The 17783-nt window shown below is 38.5% G+C and overlaps 1 protein-coding gene across 1 annotated transcript in view; it reads right to left on the minus strand.

Annotated features, from left to right (window-relative positions):
- Nucleotides 1-17123, minus strand: part of IL20RB (interleukin 20 receptor subunit beta) — a 40046-nt gene extending 22923 nt beyond the window's left edge. The window contains exon 1 of the mRNA XM_003930956.4: nt 9352-17123. Within this exon, the coding sequence (XP_003931005.3) occupies nt 9352-9424 (73 nt within the window). The 5' untranslated portion in view covers nt 9425-17123. The remainder of the gene's footprint in view (nt 1-9351) is intronic.
- Nucleotides 17124-17783: the final 660 nt, after the last annotated feature.

Below are 17783 nucleotides of genomic sequence, written 5' to 3' on the forward strand. Positions count from 1 at the left end.
ACTCTCTGCTATGTTCCCTTCAAATACCCAACACTTGCCTACCTTTGCTGTTACAGTACAGTGATAGCATCAACAGCATAGAGGGGTGGGGCTGGGCTCCTCATTTGGGACTTTTCATCTCTGTGCCTATCTCTGGATTGGCACCTGCTGTTTGTTATCAAGCCCTGTGACCACAAAGGGATGGAAGGCTTCTGGGGACATCCCACCTGGTTTCCCTCCCCCTTCTCTAATGTAGGACCCTAGTGACATACCTCCATCTCACCCTCAGCATCCATGGTCTGTTCTGTGGGGAAACACCTGGGGCACCCACAAGGCAGACTTGCACCCCTAAGCTTGAAATCACCCAAGAGTTGGAAAGGAAAAGGGGTAGAGTGGTACAGGAGGACAGGGAATGTCCTCTGACATCTTCCTCTGGTAAATCTAAAAAAAAATTCTCTAGCCAGGTATATGGGGTATATAAAGCTATATAAATATAAAACTACATTTTATATAACTAATCACATAATTAAATTATATGTCAACAAATCCACTCATTAATATAATTTAATTATATAATTTAAAGCTCTCAAAAATGAACTCTCCAGGCACAGGTGGTTTTAATGGAAAATGCTACCAAACATTTAAAGAAGACAACATCAACAAAATGCAATTTCCTCTAAAACATAGAATAGGAAAGAGCCATTTCCAACTAACTTTATGAGGCCAGTATTACCCAATACCAAAATCAGACAAGGACAATATATACATAACCTACATACAAATATATCTCATGAACTTAGACAAAAATCTTTAACAAAATATTAGCAATCCAAATTCAGTAATGTACCAAAAGAACTATACACCAAGACCAAGTGGGATTTGTTCTAGGTATGCAGGGCTGGTTCAACATTTGAAAATCAGCTAATGTAATTTACCATGTCAGTAAACTAAAGAATAAAATCATAAATCATATCAATTGACACAGAAAAAGGATTTACAAAACCCAACACCCATTCATTATGAAAAACAAGAAAAAACAGGCCCAGTGTGGTGGCTCATGCCTGTAATCCCAGCACTTTAGGAGGCTGAGACACGCAGATCACCTGAGGTCAGGATTTTGAGACCAGCCTAACCAACATGGCAAAACCCAGTCTCTATTAATAATAGAAAAATTAGCCTGGCAGGGTGGCTTGCACCTGTAATCCCAGCTACTCAGGAGGCTGAGACAGAAGAATTGCTTGAACCCAGGGGATGGAGGTTGCAGTGAGCCGAGATAGTGCCATTGCACTACAGCCTGGGTGACAGAGCAAGACTCCATCTCAAAAAAAGAAAGTAAAAAGGAAACACGAGACAAAACCAAAAATTCTTTTTAAGTTCAGAGCAGCAGGGAGTTACCACAACTTATAAAGACCATCTCCAAAAAAACCGACAGCTAACATCTTACTTTCCTTTTTTTTTTTTTTTTTTTTTTTTTTTGGCGACGGAGTTTCACTCTTGTTACCCAGGGTGGAGTGCAATGGCGCGATCGTGGCTCACCACAACCTCCGCCTCCTGGGTTCAGGCAATTCTCCTGCCTCAGCCTCCTGAGTAGCTGGATTTACAGGCACGCACCACCATGCCCAGCTAATTTTTTGTATTTTTAGTAGATTCGGGGTTTCACCATGTTGACCAGGATGGTCTCGATCTCTTGACCATGTGATCCACCCGCCTCGGCCTCCCAAAGTGCTGGGATTACAGGATTGAGCCACTGCGCCCGGCCCGCTAACATCTTACTTAATGGTGAAGGACTGATGCTTCCTCTCCAAGATCAGGAACAGACAAGAATGTCCACTCTTACCACTCTTATTCAACATACTACTGAAAGATCTAGCCATTGTAATAAGGCAAGCAAAAGAAGTAAAAGAAATATAGATTATAAAGGAAGTAGTAAAACTCCCCCTATATGCACATGAAAACAAGTGTCAACAAATTTTTAAAAATCAAAATTCTATCAACTATCTTCTCAGACCACAATGCAATAAAACTAGAAATCAATACCAAGAGAAGCTTTGTAAACTTTACAAATACATGAAAATTAAACAACATGATCTTGAATGACCATTGGGTCAACAAAGAAACTAAGATGGAAAATTTAAAATTTCTTGAAATGAATAAAAATTGAACAGAGCATACCAAAATCTATGGGATACATCAAAAGCAGTAATAAGAGGGACATTTATGTCAATAAATGCTTATACTGAAAAAGCAGAAAGATTAAAAATTAACAATCTAACAATGTACCTCAAGGAACTAGAAAAGCAAGAACAAAGCAAACCCAAAATTAGAAGAAATAAGGAACTGATAAAGATCAGAGCAGAACTTAATGAAATAGAGGCTAAAAAAATACAAAGCGTCAAGGAAATGGAGAAAAAATATTTCTTCAAAAAGATTAACAAAATTGACAAACCGCTAGCTAGACTAAGAGAGGAAACCCAAATAAGGAAAATCAGAAATTAAAAAGGAGACATTATAACTGATACCACAGAAAATCATCGGAGACTCTTACGAACAACTATAGGCTGACAAACTGGAAAACCTAGAAGAAATGGATAATTTCTGGACACAGACAACCTGCAAAAATTGAATCAGGAAGAAAAAGAAAACCTTAACTGATGGATATGAGTAGCAAGATTGAATCAGTAATAAGAAGTCTCCCAATAAAGAAAAGCCCAGGATCAGATGGATTCACAGCTGAATTCTACCCAACATACAAAGAAGAACTATATCAGTATCAATCCTTCTGAGACTATTGCAAAAATCAGAGACAAGTAGGACTGTATTACACTAAAAAGCTTCTGCACAGCAAAGGAAACAATCAGCAGAGTAAAGAGACAATCTGTTGAATGGGAGAAAATATTTGCGAACTATTCATCCGTTAACAGAGTAATATCCAGAATATACAAAAAACTCAAATAACAACACTAAAAAAATAAAAATAAAGTGGGCAAAAGAAAGACATGAGTAGACATTTCTCAAAAGAAGATATACAAATGGCTAACAGACATATAAAAAATGCTCATTATCACTAACCATCAGAGAAATGCAAGTCAAAACCTCAATGACTTGGTTATATATCCAAAGGATTATAAATCATTCTACTACAAGGACACGTGCACACGAATGTTCATTGCAGCACTGTTTACAATAGCAAAGACCTGGAACCAACCCAAATGCCCAACGATGATAGACTGGATAGGGAAAATGTGGTACATATACACCATGGAATATTATGCAGCCATCAAAAACGATGAGTTCACGTCCTTTATAGGGACATGGATGAACCTGGAAACCATCATTCTCAGCAAACTGACACAAGAGCAGAAAATCAAACACCGTATATTCTCGCTCATAGGCGGGTGTTGAACAATGAGAACACATGGACACAGGGAGGGGAGCACTACACTCTGGGGTCTGTTGGGGGGAAATGGGGGAGGGGCGGGGGGTGGGGAGGTGGGAAGAGATAGCATGGGGAGAAATGACAGATACAGGTGAGGGGACGGAAGGCAGCAAAGCACACTGCCATGTGTGTACCTATGCAACAATCTTGCATGTTCATCACATGTACCCCAAAACCTAAAATGCAATTAAAAAAAAAAAAAAAAAAAAAAAAAAACCTCAATGAGATAGCATCTTACCCCAGGTCAGAATGGCTATTACTAAAAAGACAAAGAAAAAATGTTGGTGAGGATGCAGAGCAAAGGGAACTGTTATACACTGTTGGTGGGGATGTAAACTAGTATAGCCACTATGGAAAACAGTATGGAGAGTTCTCAAAAAACTAAAAATAGAATTACTATTCCATCCAGCAATTCCACTACTGGGTATCTACCCAAAGGAAAATAAATCAGTATGTCAAAGGGATACCTGCCCTTGCGTGTTTATTGCAGCATTATTCACAGTAGCAAAGATAGGGAATCAACCTAAGTGTCCATCAATGGATGAATGGATAAAGAAAATGTGGTACATATACACAATGGAATACTATTTATTCAGCCATAAAAAGAAAGGAATCATGTCATTGGCAGCAATGTGAATTGAACTCTATCTTAGGCAAAATAAGCCAGACACAAAAAGACAATTATCACATGTTTTCACTTATATGTGGAAGCTAAACGATTTTATCATATGGAGGTCAAGAGTGAAAAGACACACAACAGAAACTGGGAAGAGTGAGTGGGTGGCAGTAGAGAGGATGAAGAGAAGTAGCTTAAACGGTAAAAACATACAGTTAGATAGAAATGGCCAGGCACGGTGGCTCACACCTGTAATCCCAACCCTTTAAGAAGCCAAGATGGGAGGATCACTCGAGGTCAGGAGTTCGAGACCAGCCTGGCCAACATGGTGAAACCCCATCTCTACTAAAAATACAAAATTAGCAAGGTGTGGTGGTAAGTGCCTGTAATCCCACCTACTCAGGAGGCTGAGGCAGGAGAATTGCTTGAACATGGGAGGCAGAGAGTGAGCTGAAATTGTGCTACTGTACTCCAGCCTTGGCAACAGAGGGAGACTCTGTCTCAAAACAAAAACAAAAACAAAAAAACCCACCAAACAAGAAACATATAGTTAGGGCTGGGCACAATGGCTCACGCATGTAATCCAAACACTTTCAGAGGCTGAGGCAGGCAGATCACTTGAGGTCAGGAGTTTGAGACCAGGCTGGTCAACATGGTGAAATCCCGTCGCAGGCAGAGTTATCAGAATGGCTAAAAGTTTTTAAAGTTGGCCGGGTGTGGTGGCTCACACCTGTAATCCCAGCACTTTGGGAGGCCGAGATGGGTGGATCACCTGAGGTCAGGAGTTCGAGACCAGGCTGGCCAACATGGTGACACCCCACCTCTATTAAAAAAAAAAAAAAAAAAAAAAAAAGTTTTTAAAGTTACAAAACCAAATGCTAGCAAGGATGCAGAGCAAGTGGATCTCTTATACATTGTTGGTGGTAATGTAAAATGATACTTTTCAAAATGATTTGACAGTTTCTTGTAAAACTAAACATGTAGTTACTATATTATCTAATTACACTCTTGGGCATTTATCTCAGAGAAATGAAAACTTTACATCACATAAGACCTGTATACAAATATTCATAGTCACACTGGAATCAGCCCAGATGTCCTTCAACAGGTGAATGGTTAGACAAACTATAGTATATTCATACCATAGGAGGAGGAAACAGATTCTCCCCCAAAACCTCCGGAAGGAATGTAGTATTGCCCATACTTTGATGTTAGCCCAGTAAAATGATGAACAGATTAACTGTATTTTGAAATAATTTCAGACTTACAGAAGAATTGCAGAGAGCTCTCATATACTCTTCACTCAGCCTTCCATATGTACATAACCATAGCATAATTATAGAAATTAAAGATATCAATATTAATGCAATATTAACTAATCTTCAGTATTTAATCAAATTTCATCAGTTTTTTCCTAATGCCTTTTTTTTTTTTTTTTTTTCTTTTGCCAAGATCAAATCCAGAATTTTCATTTACTTGTCATGTCTGGTTAGTCTCCTCCAACCTGTTCTCAGTCTATCTTTGTCTTTTTTATGACCTTAACATTTTTTGAGAGTTGTTTTGTAGAACACATCTACACATTTTTTTCCAGACACTCACAGAGAGTACATGATGTCAGTACATCTTATTACTGGTGATGTTAACTGCCCTGATCACTTGATTAAGAAACTGTCTCTACTGTAAAGCCACCATTTTCCCGTGTAGTTAATAAATACATTGGGGAAGATATTTTGTGCAAATATTCCATTTCTCCTCAAATTTTCACCTATTAATTTTAACATCTACTGATGGATATTTCTTGTAACAATTATTGCTGTGATGTTCTAGTAGTGATACTTTATTTAATTGTATTCTTTTGTTAGATATTTTCCTTCTCTACCATTTATTCAATTATTCATTTTTGCCAATACGGACTTGTGGATATTTTAATTTATTCTATAAAGTCCAACATTACTGTTATTTATTGTTACTCAAACTGTTCTAGCTTTTGGCCAATGGGAACACCTTCAAGTTGACTGTGTCCTTTTGACTTGTTCCCACTGCTTTTACTCGTGTTATTTTTATTAGTAGATTTTTTAATTTTGGAAATAATTTTAGATTTACAGAAAAATTGCAGAGATAGTACACAGCATTCCTATATATCCTTCCCCCAGCTTCCCCGAATGCTAACAGCTTATGTAAACATAATACATTTGTCAAAACTAAAAAGCCAATATTGGTACATTATTACTAAATTCCAGACTTTATTTGAATTTCACTAGTTTTCCCACTAAGGTCTTTCTTCCATCCCAGAATCCAATCCAGGATACTATGTTAACTGTTAACTTAGGCCCCCATCCTTTTTTAAGCACTTCATTACTTACCACAAAATGCTCTTGTCTCATCTTGTTTTTTCCCTTCCCAGCCCTGGAATTAATCACTTTTCTAAGGAACCCCACCCACAGAGTTTTGAAAAAGCCCCAACATCCAGGCAGCACCCTAGAGTAACTCGGAATCTCTAGCTGTGAAGTCCCAGAATTCAGCTTTTAAAAAGTTCCCCAGGTGATTCCAAAGTGCATTTGAGATTGGGAATTACTGATCTAGACTTCACTTCTGGTTGCTAAAGAATAATTAAAATTTTATTAAATTCCCAAATGCCAAAGACTTAAGTGTACTTCCCAGCAGGCTTTTAGGCTCCCCGAAGACAAGCATTTAAAATCTCTCTAATCAGCACACATCCCAGAACCTGATACATAAATGGTGTTAAATGAATGAAAGCTGAACAAGTAAACTAAGCTTTGGCTTCCTTAGGGAAATTAGCCTAGGTCTAACTCTTTTCCTAATCCCTCATTCATCTTTAAAGTAGAGCCTTTTTGCTGCTGAACACCTATTTCATAAAACCTTGAGTGAGTCAGTGCAAGGGAAGTAGCATCAAGGCTGCCCGCCGTAAAGCCCTGGGGCAACCTTCCCAGGCAAAAATCTTTGCATCTCTTCTCTGAAGGACCCTCACTGTGTCTGATATCCACTCCCCTCATTTGGATCCTCTTTTGCCACCTTTCCCTCCAACAGCCTTTAAGGCAAATGCATTAGAAAAGGTAGCACCATCTTCTTTATTTCCTTTCCCTTGTCCCTCCTCCTTCCTTCTGGCTTGTTTCAGTGTCTCAGCTTCTTCTGCAGAGAAGTATAAAGGGCACAGGCTCTGGAGCAGACCAAACCATCGTCAAATCCCAATCCCCCCACTTAAGAGAACATTTTTGCTAACCTAAGGCACAATGTGTACTCAGAAATAGCAGTTGTGATTGTCATTATTATTACTATTGGTAGCAGAATCACCTTGCTGACTCACACACTATTATTTGGGAGAGACAGGGCAAGGCAAATTTCTATGAAAGACAGCCACAACTCTACCCATCTGTCCAGTGATCTAGTAACTCATAGAAGTTAATTTAGAATTTGCAGAATTCATCACAGGCAACTACACAATCCAGAGGAAATGGTCAAAACTGCATAAAGGCAACCTCAGCTAAAGCAATTATCTACTGATACCACCATCTGTATAACCAACATGATAATAACTAACGTTTGGGGATGTGGAAATGTTGAAGTCTTCCAAGTGCTTTTGTTTGCATCATCTTATTTAACCTCTCACAACCTCAAGGTGGTTATTATGATCATTTCACAGGTAGGAAAACTGATGTTTGAGTCCTGAGCTAGTGAGTGATAGAGGCAAAATTCACACACAGGTCATTCTGGCTCTGACATCCTTGTGGTCTCACCACTGAGGTTTTTTTGGGGTGTGTGTGTGTGTGTGTGTGTGTGTGTGTGTGTATGTGTTTTCTATGTAAGTTTATAAGTGTCAGAAGTGCACACTCACCTCCAGATCTGTTTAAAACAGGAGTTTTCAAGAAAAGACTTAAAAGACTGGTGTCGTTGAAGAAAATGTCAAGTCAAAAAATGCTGGGCTTTCCTCTTCTCATTCAGCCTCACATCTTCTCGTTTCAGCTTAGTGGAGGCATGTTTTCTGGCAAACATTTTTATTCCAACAACTAAATAACCAACCAACGAACTAACCAAACAACCAGCACGTTTAGCCTGTGCTAGCGGATGTGGGGACACCAGAAAAGATGCCTAGGCCCTGGCCCTCCAGGCCAATGCTGGAAAGAGCAGTAACCCCCCGAAGCTAAAGTACCTGGTGTCAAAGAAGAATAAGGTCTTAGAAAGATGTAGAAGGAAAAGCTGAAAATGGTGCTTCTGGTGGGAAATTATAAATAAAGGCCAGGAGGAGGAAATGAAGGTATAATATGCTGACTGTTAAGCCAGCAGCTGCTTGTAGTCCTTATTTGTTTGCAAGGAGCAGTGAGAAATAGGGTTAAATACAGGATGGGGCCAGAATATGCTAGGTGATGAGACAAACAGCAGAATTTGGACATCATGTTCTGAACAACTGGGAGCTGTGAAGGCTTTTAAGCTAGAAAATAACACCATAAATTTGATGCTTAAGCCAGTTCTACATCTTTGAAATTATATTAGTACTGATTTGTTGCCTGATTTAAACTAACTAGAATAATTAAATTGTTCTGTGTAAAACACACATACAGAGAGAGAGAGAGAGAGAGAGAGAGAGAGAGAGAGAGAGAGAGAGTACTCCAGGCTCCCATCAACACTGCAAAGTGCCTAGTATCTTGGAGTATCAAAATTAGAAATTTCTCTTAAACGTGATTTGACATGAACAAACATCAAAGGCTAAGGAGTTGCAATTTTAAGACAATAAAGCAGGTAGGTACAAGCAACCAGGAGTGGAGCAGAGAAACTTATGTAATCTCACTGGCAGGGAAAATGTCCCAAACCAAATATTTTTTTAAATGCTATGGAGTGCCTTTTCTTCAATGACCAGGAGAGAAATCCAATTTTTATAAGTCTTGTACCCAATATTAAGCTCACAAATTGTCTTTTTATTCATGTGTATTTTGCTAGAATTTTTGTTTTAATCTGTTCTTACAGTTAACATCTACAAGACACAGAAGTCTGACAGTACTACATTGCACTCTTTAAAACCAGATGATCAGATAAATAACAAAGTGCACAGAGCTCTGCTTTCATTTATTTTGATGATTTCTTTCTAGATTGTTTTGTGGACATTAAGAAGAGAGATTTCCAAACAGAATGTAGGCCTTTTCTTTGGGATGTGGAAATAAAGTTTAGGAGATAAGAAATCTTTTATAAAACAGACATAAGATACTCTGTACAGATATTTCAACCCTAGGCTCTGGGAAAGTATTTTTTGCCTTCTTAACCTATATTCAAGGCCCGAACTATTGGATGTATTCTAATTCATACTTACCTGTGCACAAACATGGAATCAATGCATAGACAAACCACATGAAACGACTTGTCCAGACTTCTTCTAGAACCATTGTGAAAGTCTGCACTTGGTAGATTCAGTTTGACCTGGAACATTGTTTCTTTCCAGAATGAAGTATTCTGTCCATCTCAGCTGTCTTTCTTCAGAATACAAATGTTGGAGCTGAGGTCCGAGTCTCAGTGAAGCTCGAATTGTTCTGGAACCAGCCCAGGAAGCTCTGAAAAGGCGGGCTTGGAAGCACCCTCCTTTCTGCCCAAACCCAGATATTGCATCATGGGGGAGTGGCCTAGGAGAGTTCCAGAGAAAATGTAACTTTAGGGAGCTTGGGAATCTGCCTATGAGCGATACCCAGACCACAGGCTCTGTCCTGGAGGACCCTGTGCATCCCCAGAAGTCAGTGAGCAGGCAGGATTATCTCCCTCCCTCATTGAATAGCTGTCCTCTTCCAAGTTTCTCTCTGCGAGTTCATTCAAGCTGGCTACTGACAAGCTCTTTTTTCTAATACAAACCCACTTCAGAAAAAGCAGAGCTATTTGAAAAAAATTTAAATACCTTTCTAAAAGTACGGAGGTAAAGAAGAATATATAGCTTCACATGTGCATGCATTTGCAAAAAGAAAAGCTGAAAGAAGATATAAGAAATGAACAAGATTGGTTACCTTGGGTCAGAGAAAGTGGGAATTGGAAAAGTAGAAGAGAAAAATGGGAACAAGACTTTGGACGAAATATTTTTGTGCATCGTTTGATTACTGAGTCATGTAAATGTATTACTGAAAAATTAAAACTAATTTCAAGAGGTGGAAGAAAACCCTTATGATAGGATTTAGCCCCTTAAAATTTAGCCCTTGAAGGATTTTAACCATCCTAATGTGCAAATACAATAGTGGTATAAACATGAGTTCTAGAGTAAAATGTATTTTGGTTCAAGTTTCAGGACTTATAATGTAACCTTAGGAAAGTTGGTCATTTATTTATCCATTCAAGAAACATTCAATGAAGGCCTATTATGTGCTAGTTCTTGGGAATTCAAGTCCATTCCCTCGACAAGAACTTCCGAACTAGTGGAGAAGATGGACATGAGAATAATCATAAATCAATTTTTTAAATGAAGTGACAGCAATATTCATAAGGGAAAAGAGGATCACTAAGAAACATCTAACCCAGCCTGTATGATCACAGAAAGCTTCCTGGAGGAGGTGACTCCAGGACTACGTATTAAACAGGAAAAAAAAAAAAAACGTCGGGAATGTTGTTTTCAAGACACAAAGAATTTTGGTGCAACAGGAGAACAAGATTGAAATGGTGAGAATTGGGGCTCAATAGCAGACAGAAACAGGATTCTACAGCGTTTTGAATGCTTTGTTGCGGAGCTTGAAATTTCTCCCGAGAGCAATGAAGGTCAAAGGAAGGGTTCAAAGCTCAAATATGGTCATGTCATTCGCTGCATTTGAGCTTTAAAAAGTTTGTGGCTAGGGTGGAGAAAACAGCACGGGGATGGGGGGAAGACTGAAGGCAGGAGAGCCATGAGGGAGCTACAGAAGTGATCTAGGTGAGAGACATTGTTGGCCTCCACTAGGTTTCTCATGTCTGTAGAGAGAAATGACCAAATTCAAAAGATAAAGAAGGTAGAACTGACAGCTGCTGAATAGAGTGGATTAGGCGGGCTGGGGAGGAGGAGCCAAACATGACTTTCAGGTTCTGAGTTTGGGTAACTGGGTGGATGGCAGCACCTCAAGTGAAATAATGAAGTGGGTGGAGTGTGGTCAGGACAGGCAGGATTGGGAGTGCTATAGAAAAAGGCTGCATATGTTCAGCTTGAGACATTTCAACTTAGATGCTTATATGGGCAGGGGAGTCTCTCGTATGTAAATAATCTTTGTCTCAGGTTGATTGGTGTCAACTTTTTAGCTGTGTTTTTTTAGGGAAGTCATTTAAACTATCTGCCTTACGATTTTCACCTGAAAATTGGAACTATTATAATAGCACCTGACTTAGGGCTGTTGTGAAAAGCATACAATAAACATTTGTTATGTATCTTTTTACCACATCATGGTCAAGAAAACTTGGTGCATATTTTCCTTGATCCCATCACTGTTAAGTCAGTGGCCACATCTGTGCTTTGACCTCTGGTCACTAGCTGCTTGTACAGTCTCTCACTGCTGCTCTTAAGAGTGCTTCATGGTCTCAATGTCTGTCCCCAATCTTACCTTTGTTCTCCATCTTGGCTTCCTGATTCCTCTCCTCCAAGTTCACTTCTGCTCACAGTTCCAGCATGTCAAAAGTTAACAATATAAGCCAATGGGTGCTGGATATCTACTATCTGCCAGGAATTGTCCTAAAGGGTTTCTACACTCTATATACATGTCCATATATAATACAACAGACTTGCAAGGTAAGATATGATTTGATTCTCCACTTTTCAGGGGAAGACATAGGGCTCAGGGAAATAGAACTTACTGTAGGTTACAGAGCTAGTCAGGGATGGAACAGGAATTCCAACCGAGGTCTGTGAAACTCCAAGCTTTGTTCACTCACCTTAAGTGCTTCCCAGTCAACATCAAAGGAATGCTTCAAAGTGTCTGAAGGACACAGAGAAGTGATCCAACAGATTAGCAAAGGCTTTAGGAAATAGGCAGACCTCAATATGTGGTTCCAAGGCTGTACCAGTTAGACACAGGTAGGAGGGGGAGAGATGCACACCATTCAGCATTCCTTCTGATATGAGCAAGGATGAAAAGGCAGAGGGGCATATAGACTGAATTAAGAGGATGAAAAGCAAAGTACAAGGAGAAAATGGAAAAACGAGTAAGACTCATTTAGCTATGCTGTTGGGGAAGAAGAGTTGTTCACCAAACTTTGAAGTGTTAAGATGGATAGTTAGCTCCACCTGCTCATGGGTCCCTGTCAAGATACTCCTGTCCAGCACTGCCACACTCTGGTAAGACAGTACTGCCTGCCAATCCTTCATAAGCCATTGCAGAGTCTGCCCTGGGTTCAGCACACCTCACCTCAAAGGGTGCTGAGAGATAATGCCATCTGCCTGTGATAGTTTTTGAACAGTAATCCTTTTCAAGCCTGGGTCATGACCCAGTAACTCAGACCACCCACCTCTGCCTGGGCTGTATCATTGGGTGAGGACTTCTGGAGGGCTGTACCTCACCCGCTAGCTCCTAACATTCCTGGACAATCCCTGACACTGATTTTCCCTTTCTCTTCTGGCTTTGAGGTGCTCTTCCATAGAAAGAGAAGTTAAAATGTCTTGTCTGTGCAACATGCCAAAACCAAACTATTCTCTATCCTGTTTCCTGCACTTCTCAGGTTAATTCGTGGTGCCTTCCACAGAGTTGGAGGATCATCTATGTCAGAAGATAAACCGCTGGAAGAATAGACCTATTTCCTATAAGCAGGTACAGTTCCGAAATAGGATTCTTTTTCCTCTATTATACTATTTCACACTTAAATCTCTGATATTTAATTATGGAAGGAAAAGCAAGCAGAGAAAAGGCTTTTATGAAAAGGTAGAGGCAATGGGGAGGGATGGGAAGTTTTGTGGCCAAAGAGACCCCTAAGATCTCTGTGCCTTGCAGGGCCAGGACTAAAATTAAGGAAAGCACCTAAGGGTGCAAAATCTGAGGCACTCACTCTTAGGGTTGTGCAAGTCCAGGATAGGCCCTGTGTCCTGGAATGAACTATGTGGACAACTACTACATTCCAGTAACCTTCCTTTCCCCTACTTAACACAGAATAGTGTGCATTAAGATTCTTAAATAGCTTTGTTGAAACTGTCCCAATTTTTTCTGTCTAGAAGTAACACAGGGAATTTAAATACCGGAATTCCTCTTGTCTTGGACTTCTAATTCATGCTTCCACCGAGTCTGTTCCAGGTGGAATTTCTACACACTTTTGGACTCTTAGTTTTCAGGGCTCCTGCATTCCTTTTTCCCTTCTAAACACTTCAGTATTTCAATTTCCTCCCCCAAATGTTTATTGTCTGGTCATGAGGAATTTAACCTCCAGGGTTTCCTTAGGGTGTGATTAATTAGAGCTAAGTTGGCCAAACTATCCTCTTTCTGTAATTATTGTTTTCTATCTGACTTCCCCCAAAAAAACTCCTTTTAAGATGGAGAATCAGGGTTTATTCAGAATAGCCTTCCGTAATTAAATGTTCCACATTTCAATAAAACAAATATCATTTTAGGCACATTTAAAATCTGAAAACCAGAAACAAAGCTCTATAATAGTGACGCTCTACATAATTTTCAAGTGATTTTGGTTGCTGTATTTTACTCAGTCACTGGTTGCTCCTCGTCATCAATGATTCTATTAAGTGGAGCACACAGTATGCTCAAAGGTCAATTTTATCAGAGGCCTCTTTTTATTGGCCTATATTAATTAACACCCTCACCCTCACTCTTCAACCCTCATCGTGCTCTATTTTAATATTTTAATTCAGAGCTCTTCTCCATTAGGTATTACATCACTAAAATACAAATTTTATGAAATTTATGAAAACTTTCTCCATTTTCTTTTCCATTACTAAACAGTCTCAGCTCAGCAACAAAATATGTGAGCCGAGTCGAATAAATTGATTATGAGTATCTGCAAAAACTACTTAAACAATCATATACAGAGAGATTAACAGTTCAAAAAAAATTTCCTCTTGACATTGTCGTATGCCCTGATTTATTTGTTCTCTATAACATCCCCTTGTCTATTAAGTCTATAGAACATCAAGTTTTACATTACTTCTCCAAGAGAAACCATCCTTATTCAAGGATTACTACTTTTCCTTCATAAGTACTCAAAAATATCAACTTAATAACAACTCCTGTGTTTAGCCTAAAATAGACAACACAACAGTCCCATTCTGGAATTCACCTTTTTGTCTCAATAATTTCACAAAGACTATCTATCTGAAAAGTTTCTTCATAGTCTAAGATATCAATTATCTGAGCACAGAAATTTGTTCAAAGCAACCACCTCAGAAATCTAATTTAACCCATCAGAAAACACTCAAAGACACTAATTTATAAAACATTTCCCTCTGTGAACATGGTGGCTGATAGCTGAAACTCCTCCTCTGTTCAAAACCCCACCAAGTCCAACTTAGGTTCTACTCATTAAACAAGTCTCAGCAAATTGTTGTATACTTTCAGATAAAAGGTGCACCTCATTAGTAAACTAGAAATAAACATTTCGGCTCCTGAATTATTTGGTTTAGATCATGTAACAGCAAGAAATTAGGGTGTGGAAAATACATATCAAGCCAGTCTGTCAAGTGTTTAAAAGATAGCAGAGAATTGAGTCACAAAAACTTGCTAAACACTAACAGAACCAGCCTACCAGAACTGAGTAGCAAGCCAATGCTTCTAACAATGTCTCTCTCCAGAAACAGTAATTTGGCATTCTTTTTTTAAAAGGGTGCTGTTCGGCCGGGCGCGGTGGCTCAAGCCTGTAATCCCAGCACTTTGGGAGGCCGAGGTGGGTGGATCACGAGGTCAAGAGATCGAGACCATCCTGGTCAACATGGTGAAACCCCGTCTCTACTAAAAATACAAAAAATTAGCTGGGCATAGTGGTGCGTGCCTGTAATCCCAGCTACTCAGGAGGCTGAGGCAGGAGAATTGCCTGAACCCAGGAGGCGGAGGTTGCGGTGAGCCGAGATCGCGCCATTGCACTCCAACCTGGGTAACAAGAGCGAAACTCCGTCTCAAAAAAAAAAAAAGGGTGCTGTTCAAAACATAAAATTAAGATAGCATCTATCCTGCATCAAATGTTCTTCAAGAAAAAAGTGACCTTGATTGTGAAGCCATTTGGAAAGTTAAAAGATCTATATAAATGCAAGATTATAAAGGACCCCTTAACATCTTCTAGCTAAGTATTAAAACGGAAAACTTAAGAGAGTACTGTAATGCCACACTCCTAATTTACTGATTTGGACAATGTAACTGAGTATTTCTGAAAATATGATGATTTCCAGATTCCAAACCCAAAACTTTCCATGTTTCAGGAAAAATAGGAGAGTAAACTGCATCTGGAGATCTCAACTAGGGGGATAAGGGTTCTTGTCATACCCAACCAAATCAGTTAATGCTGGGGGGAAAAGCACTCAGAGGACATAGCAGCTGCTCCAAGAACTCAGTTTTTCACAAGTCTGGCTACTTAAAGAGCCTGCTGTAAACCCTAAGACCAGTTTTACCTAGTAGGTGCTGTGGCTCTAAGACTGGTTTTACCTACCACTGTCACACACCAATCAGAGCTTGCCAACTCCCAAAAACTTCTATAGAGCCAAAGAGTTTTCTTTCAAAATGGAAGTAACATTTCTCTTTATAATAAAACTCTCAACTTTCTCTGTTCTTTGGATATACTAAAAACTACTCATTCTGTGTATATGCCCTGAATTGCAATTCTTGCTTCCCAAATAAAATGTTTTAGAGATTCGTCTCTGTATTTTTACTTCAAAGGTGGATACTTTTACTGTTTGAATTTTTCACCATGTGCACTGCTAAAGATAAGGGGGCCATATTCTACAAGAACGACCTTATTCTAACAACTCAAGTTGCTCATCTGCGAGGCCTTTTAATTATTCTAGCAATGGCAATAGATGGCATTAAGCCTTCCTATTTTGTTTAGTGATATTATTTGTCTCTAATAGTGCAAGGTGCATGTGGTAACTGTATAGTGATATATGTGTAGTATACATGTGTGAGTATATATTCAGCTAAATCCTAAGGATTTATGACTAAATAAGGGACACAATGGCAACGGTTTTTGTTATAAAGCTTATATAATGTTCTAAAAGACCTTCTTCCAAGATTTTGGAGAAGTTATTTGTAGAAGTGGGTTAGGCAGGGTTACATCTGTTACGTGTATTTAAATTTGCAATTAAGCATATTCCTCATGTGGAAGAAAACTTCTGTAATATTGCTCTTCCCAGGACTCTCCTCCTACTCTAAAACCGAGCATACATAGGGTAGTGTGTCATGATATAGACACCAGACTGGGAATCAGGAAACTTGGTTTCTAATACAAGTATTATTATTACTATCTACCTATTTAGATGTTTTCTATGGTTGTTTCAGTTCTTAAAATTACTTCAAGCATTATAAAAACAGTCACTGGTGTAAGCATTGGTTTAAGACTTTTAAAAACTGGTAAAATATTTAAGTAGAAAATAAGCTTCCAGTGAGGTTTTTATACCATAATAAGAGCACACTAATAGATATTACTGGTACACATGGGTTATCTGGGAGCTCTATAGCTACAATAAACATAATTATGGAACAGAAATATGCATTGTTTCCAGTGCTACATTCCTACTTTCTCAAAAGTCTGCTCTATTAGTATCAGCTCAGTGGAGTTTACTATAAATAGTTCATGTCTGTGATGCAAAGTAGTTAATTGTTCTCTTTTTACAAACATATTTTTTTTTCATAAGACTGGGAAAAACCCAGAAACATAACAGTGAATAAAAGGAAAGCATCATCAAATATATGTTAAAAATTAAGATGATGTTTACTACCTAGTCATCCTACAGCCATTTAAACAGTTTTCCTCAATTTATATGCATTTGATTTTATGGCAAAGAGAAGATAGGTATACATGATTTTCATTTCCATGAAAAACTTACCTACTAATAATTACCCTTAATAAACAAAGGAGTACTGATCTAGAAAAATAATGGAATACGAACTAAAATGTTTTAAAAGCAGATGCAATAGAAATGCAAATTTGTCTTAATTATATTTGTTCACTTCTGTTGCCATGAGAGAAGCCATGGCTGCCACCCAGTGGCAACATTAAGTCTTTAAATGATTTTAAGATTTAAATAATATTTAACACATTGATGAAAAATATTTACAAGTTACACAATTTTGCCATCAGTAATTCTGGTGTAATAGATATCTGTTTATAACCAGCAAATAATTAAAAGATCCATATGCTTAGGCAGCATTAAGGAATTTGTTGAAAGTATCATGACATCCTCCTCAGTTATGTGGCTTTAGTATTTTTCAATTAAAATACTGATGGCTACTTGCTTAAACTTAAGCCTCCAGAATAATAAGGGTACAAGTTATTACCATAAAATCCAACTGGTTTTCTTCTACGGCCTGTTACAGAAGTAGATTAGCCTCTCAACCATACACCCAAATTCCTACTTGTTAAAAAAGAAAAAAAAAAATTAAAAATAATGTAATTTTCCCTAACCATGAGCACATTTTATTTTTTCCTCTCAGGTATACATCAGTTTTAGTGTCCAGATAACAAAACTCAAAGCTGAAGAGGAAATGAAAATAGGTAATACTATTCCTGACAATTACTGATATTTAGTGAGGAGAAAAAAACCACGTATCTCACTGTTTCCTATTTTTGCAAAACTTGGCTGTAACTTATTTCACATTGACATAAATA

This window comes from Saimiri boliviensis, chromosome 9, assembly GCF_048565385.1.
Source record: "Saimiri boliviensis isolate mSaiBol1 chromosome 9, mSaiBol1.pri, whole genome shotgun sequence".
NCBI classification, from domain to species: domain Eukaryota; kingdom Metazoa; phylum Chordata; class Mammalia; order Primates; family Cebidae; genus Saimiri; species Saimiri boliviensis.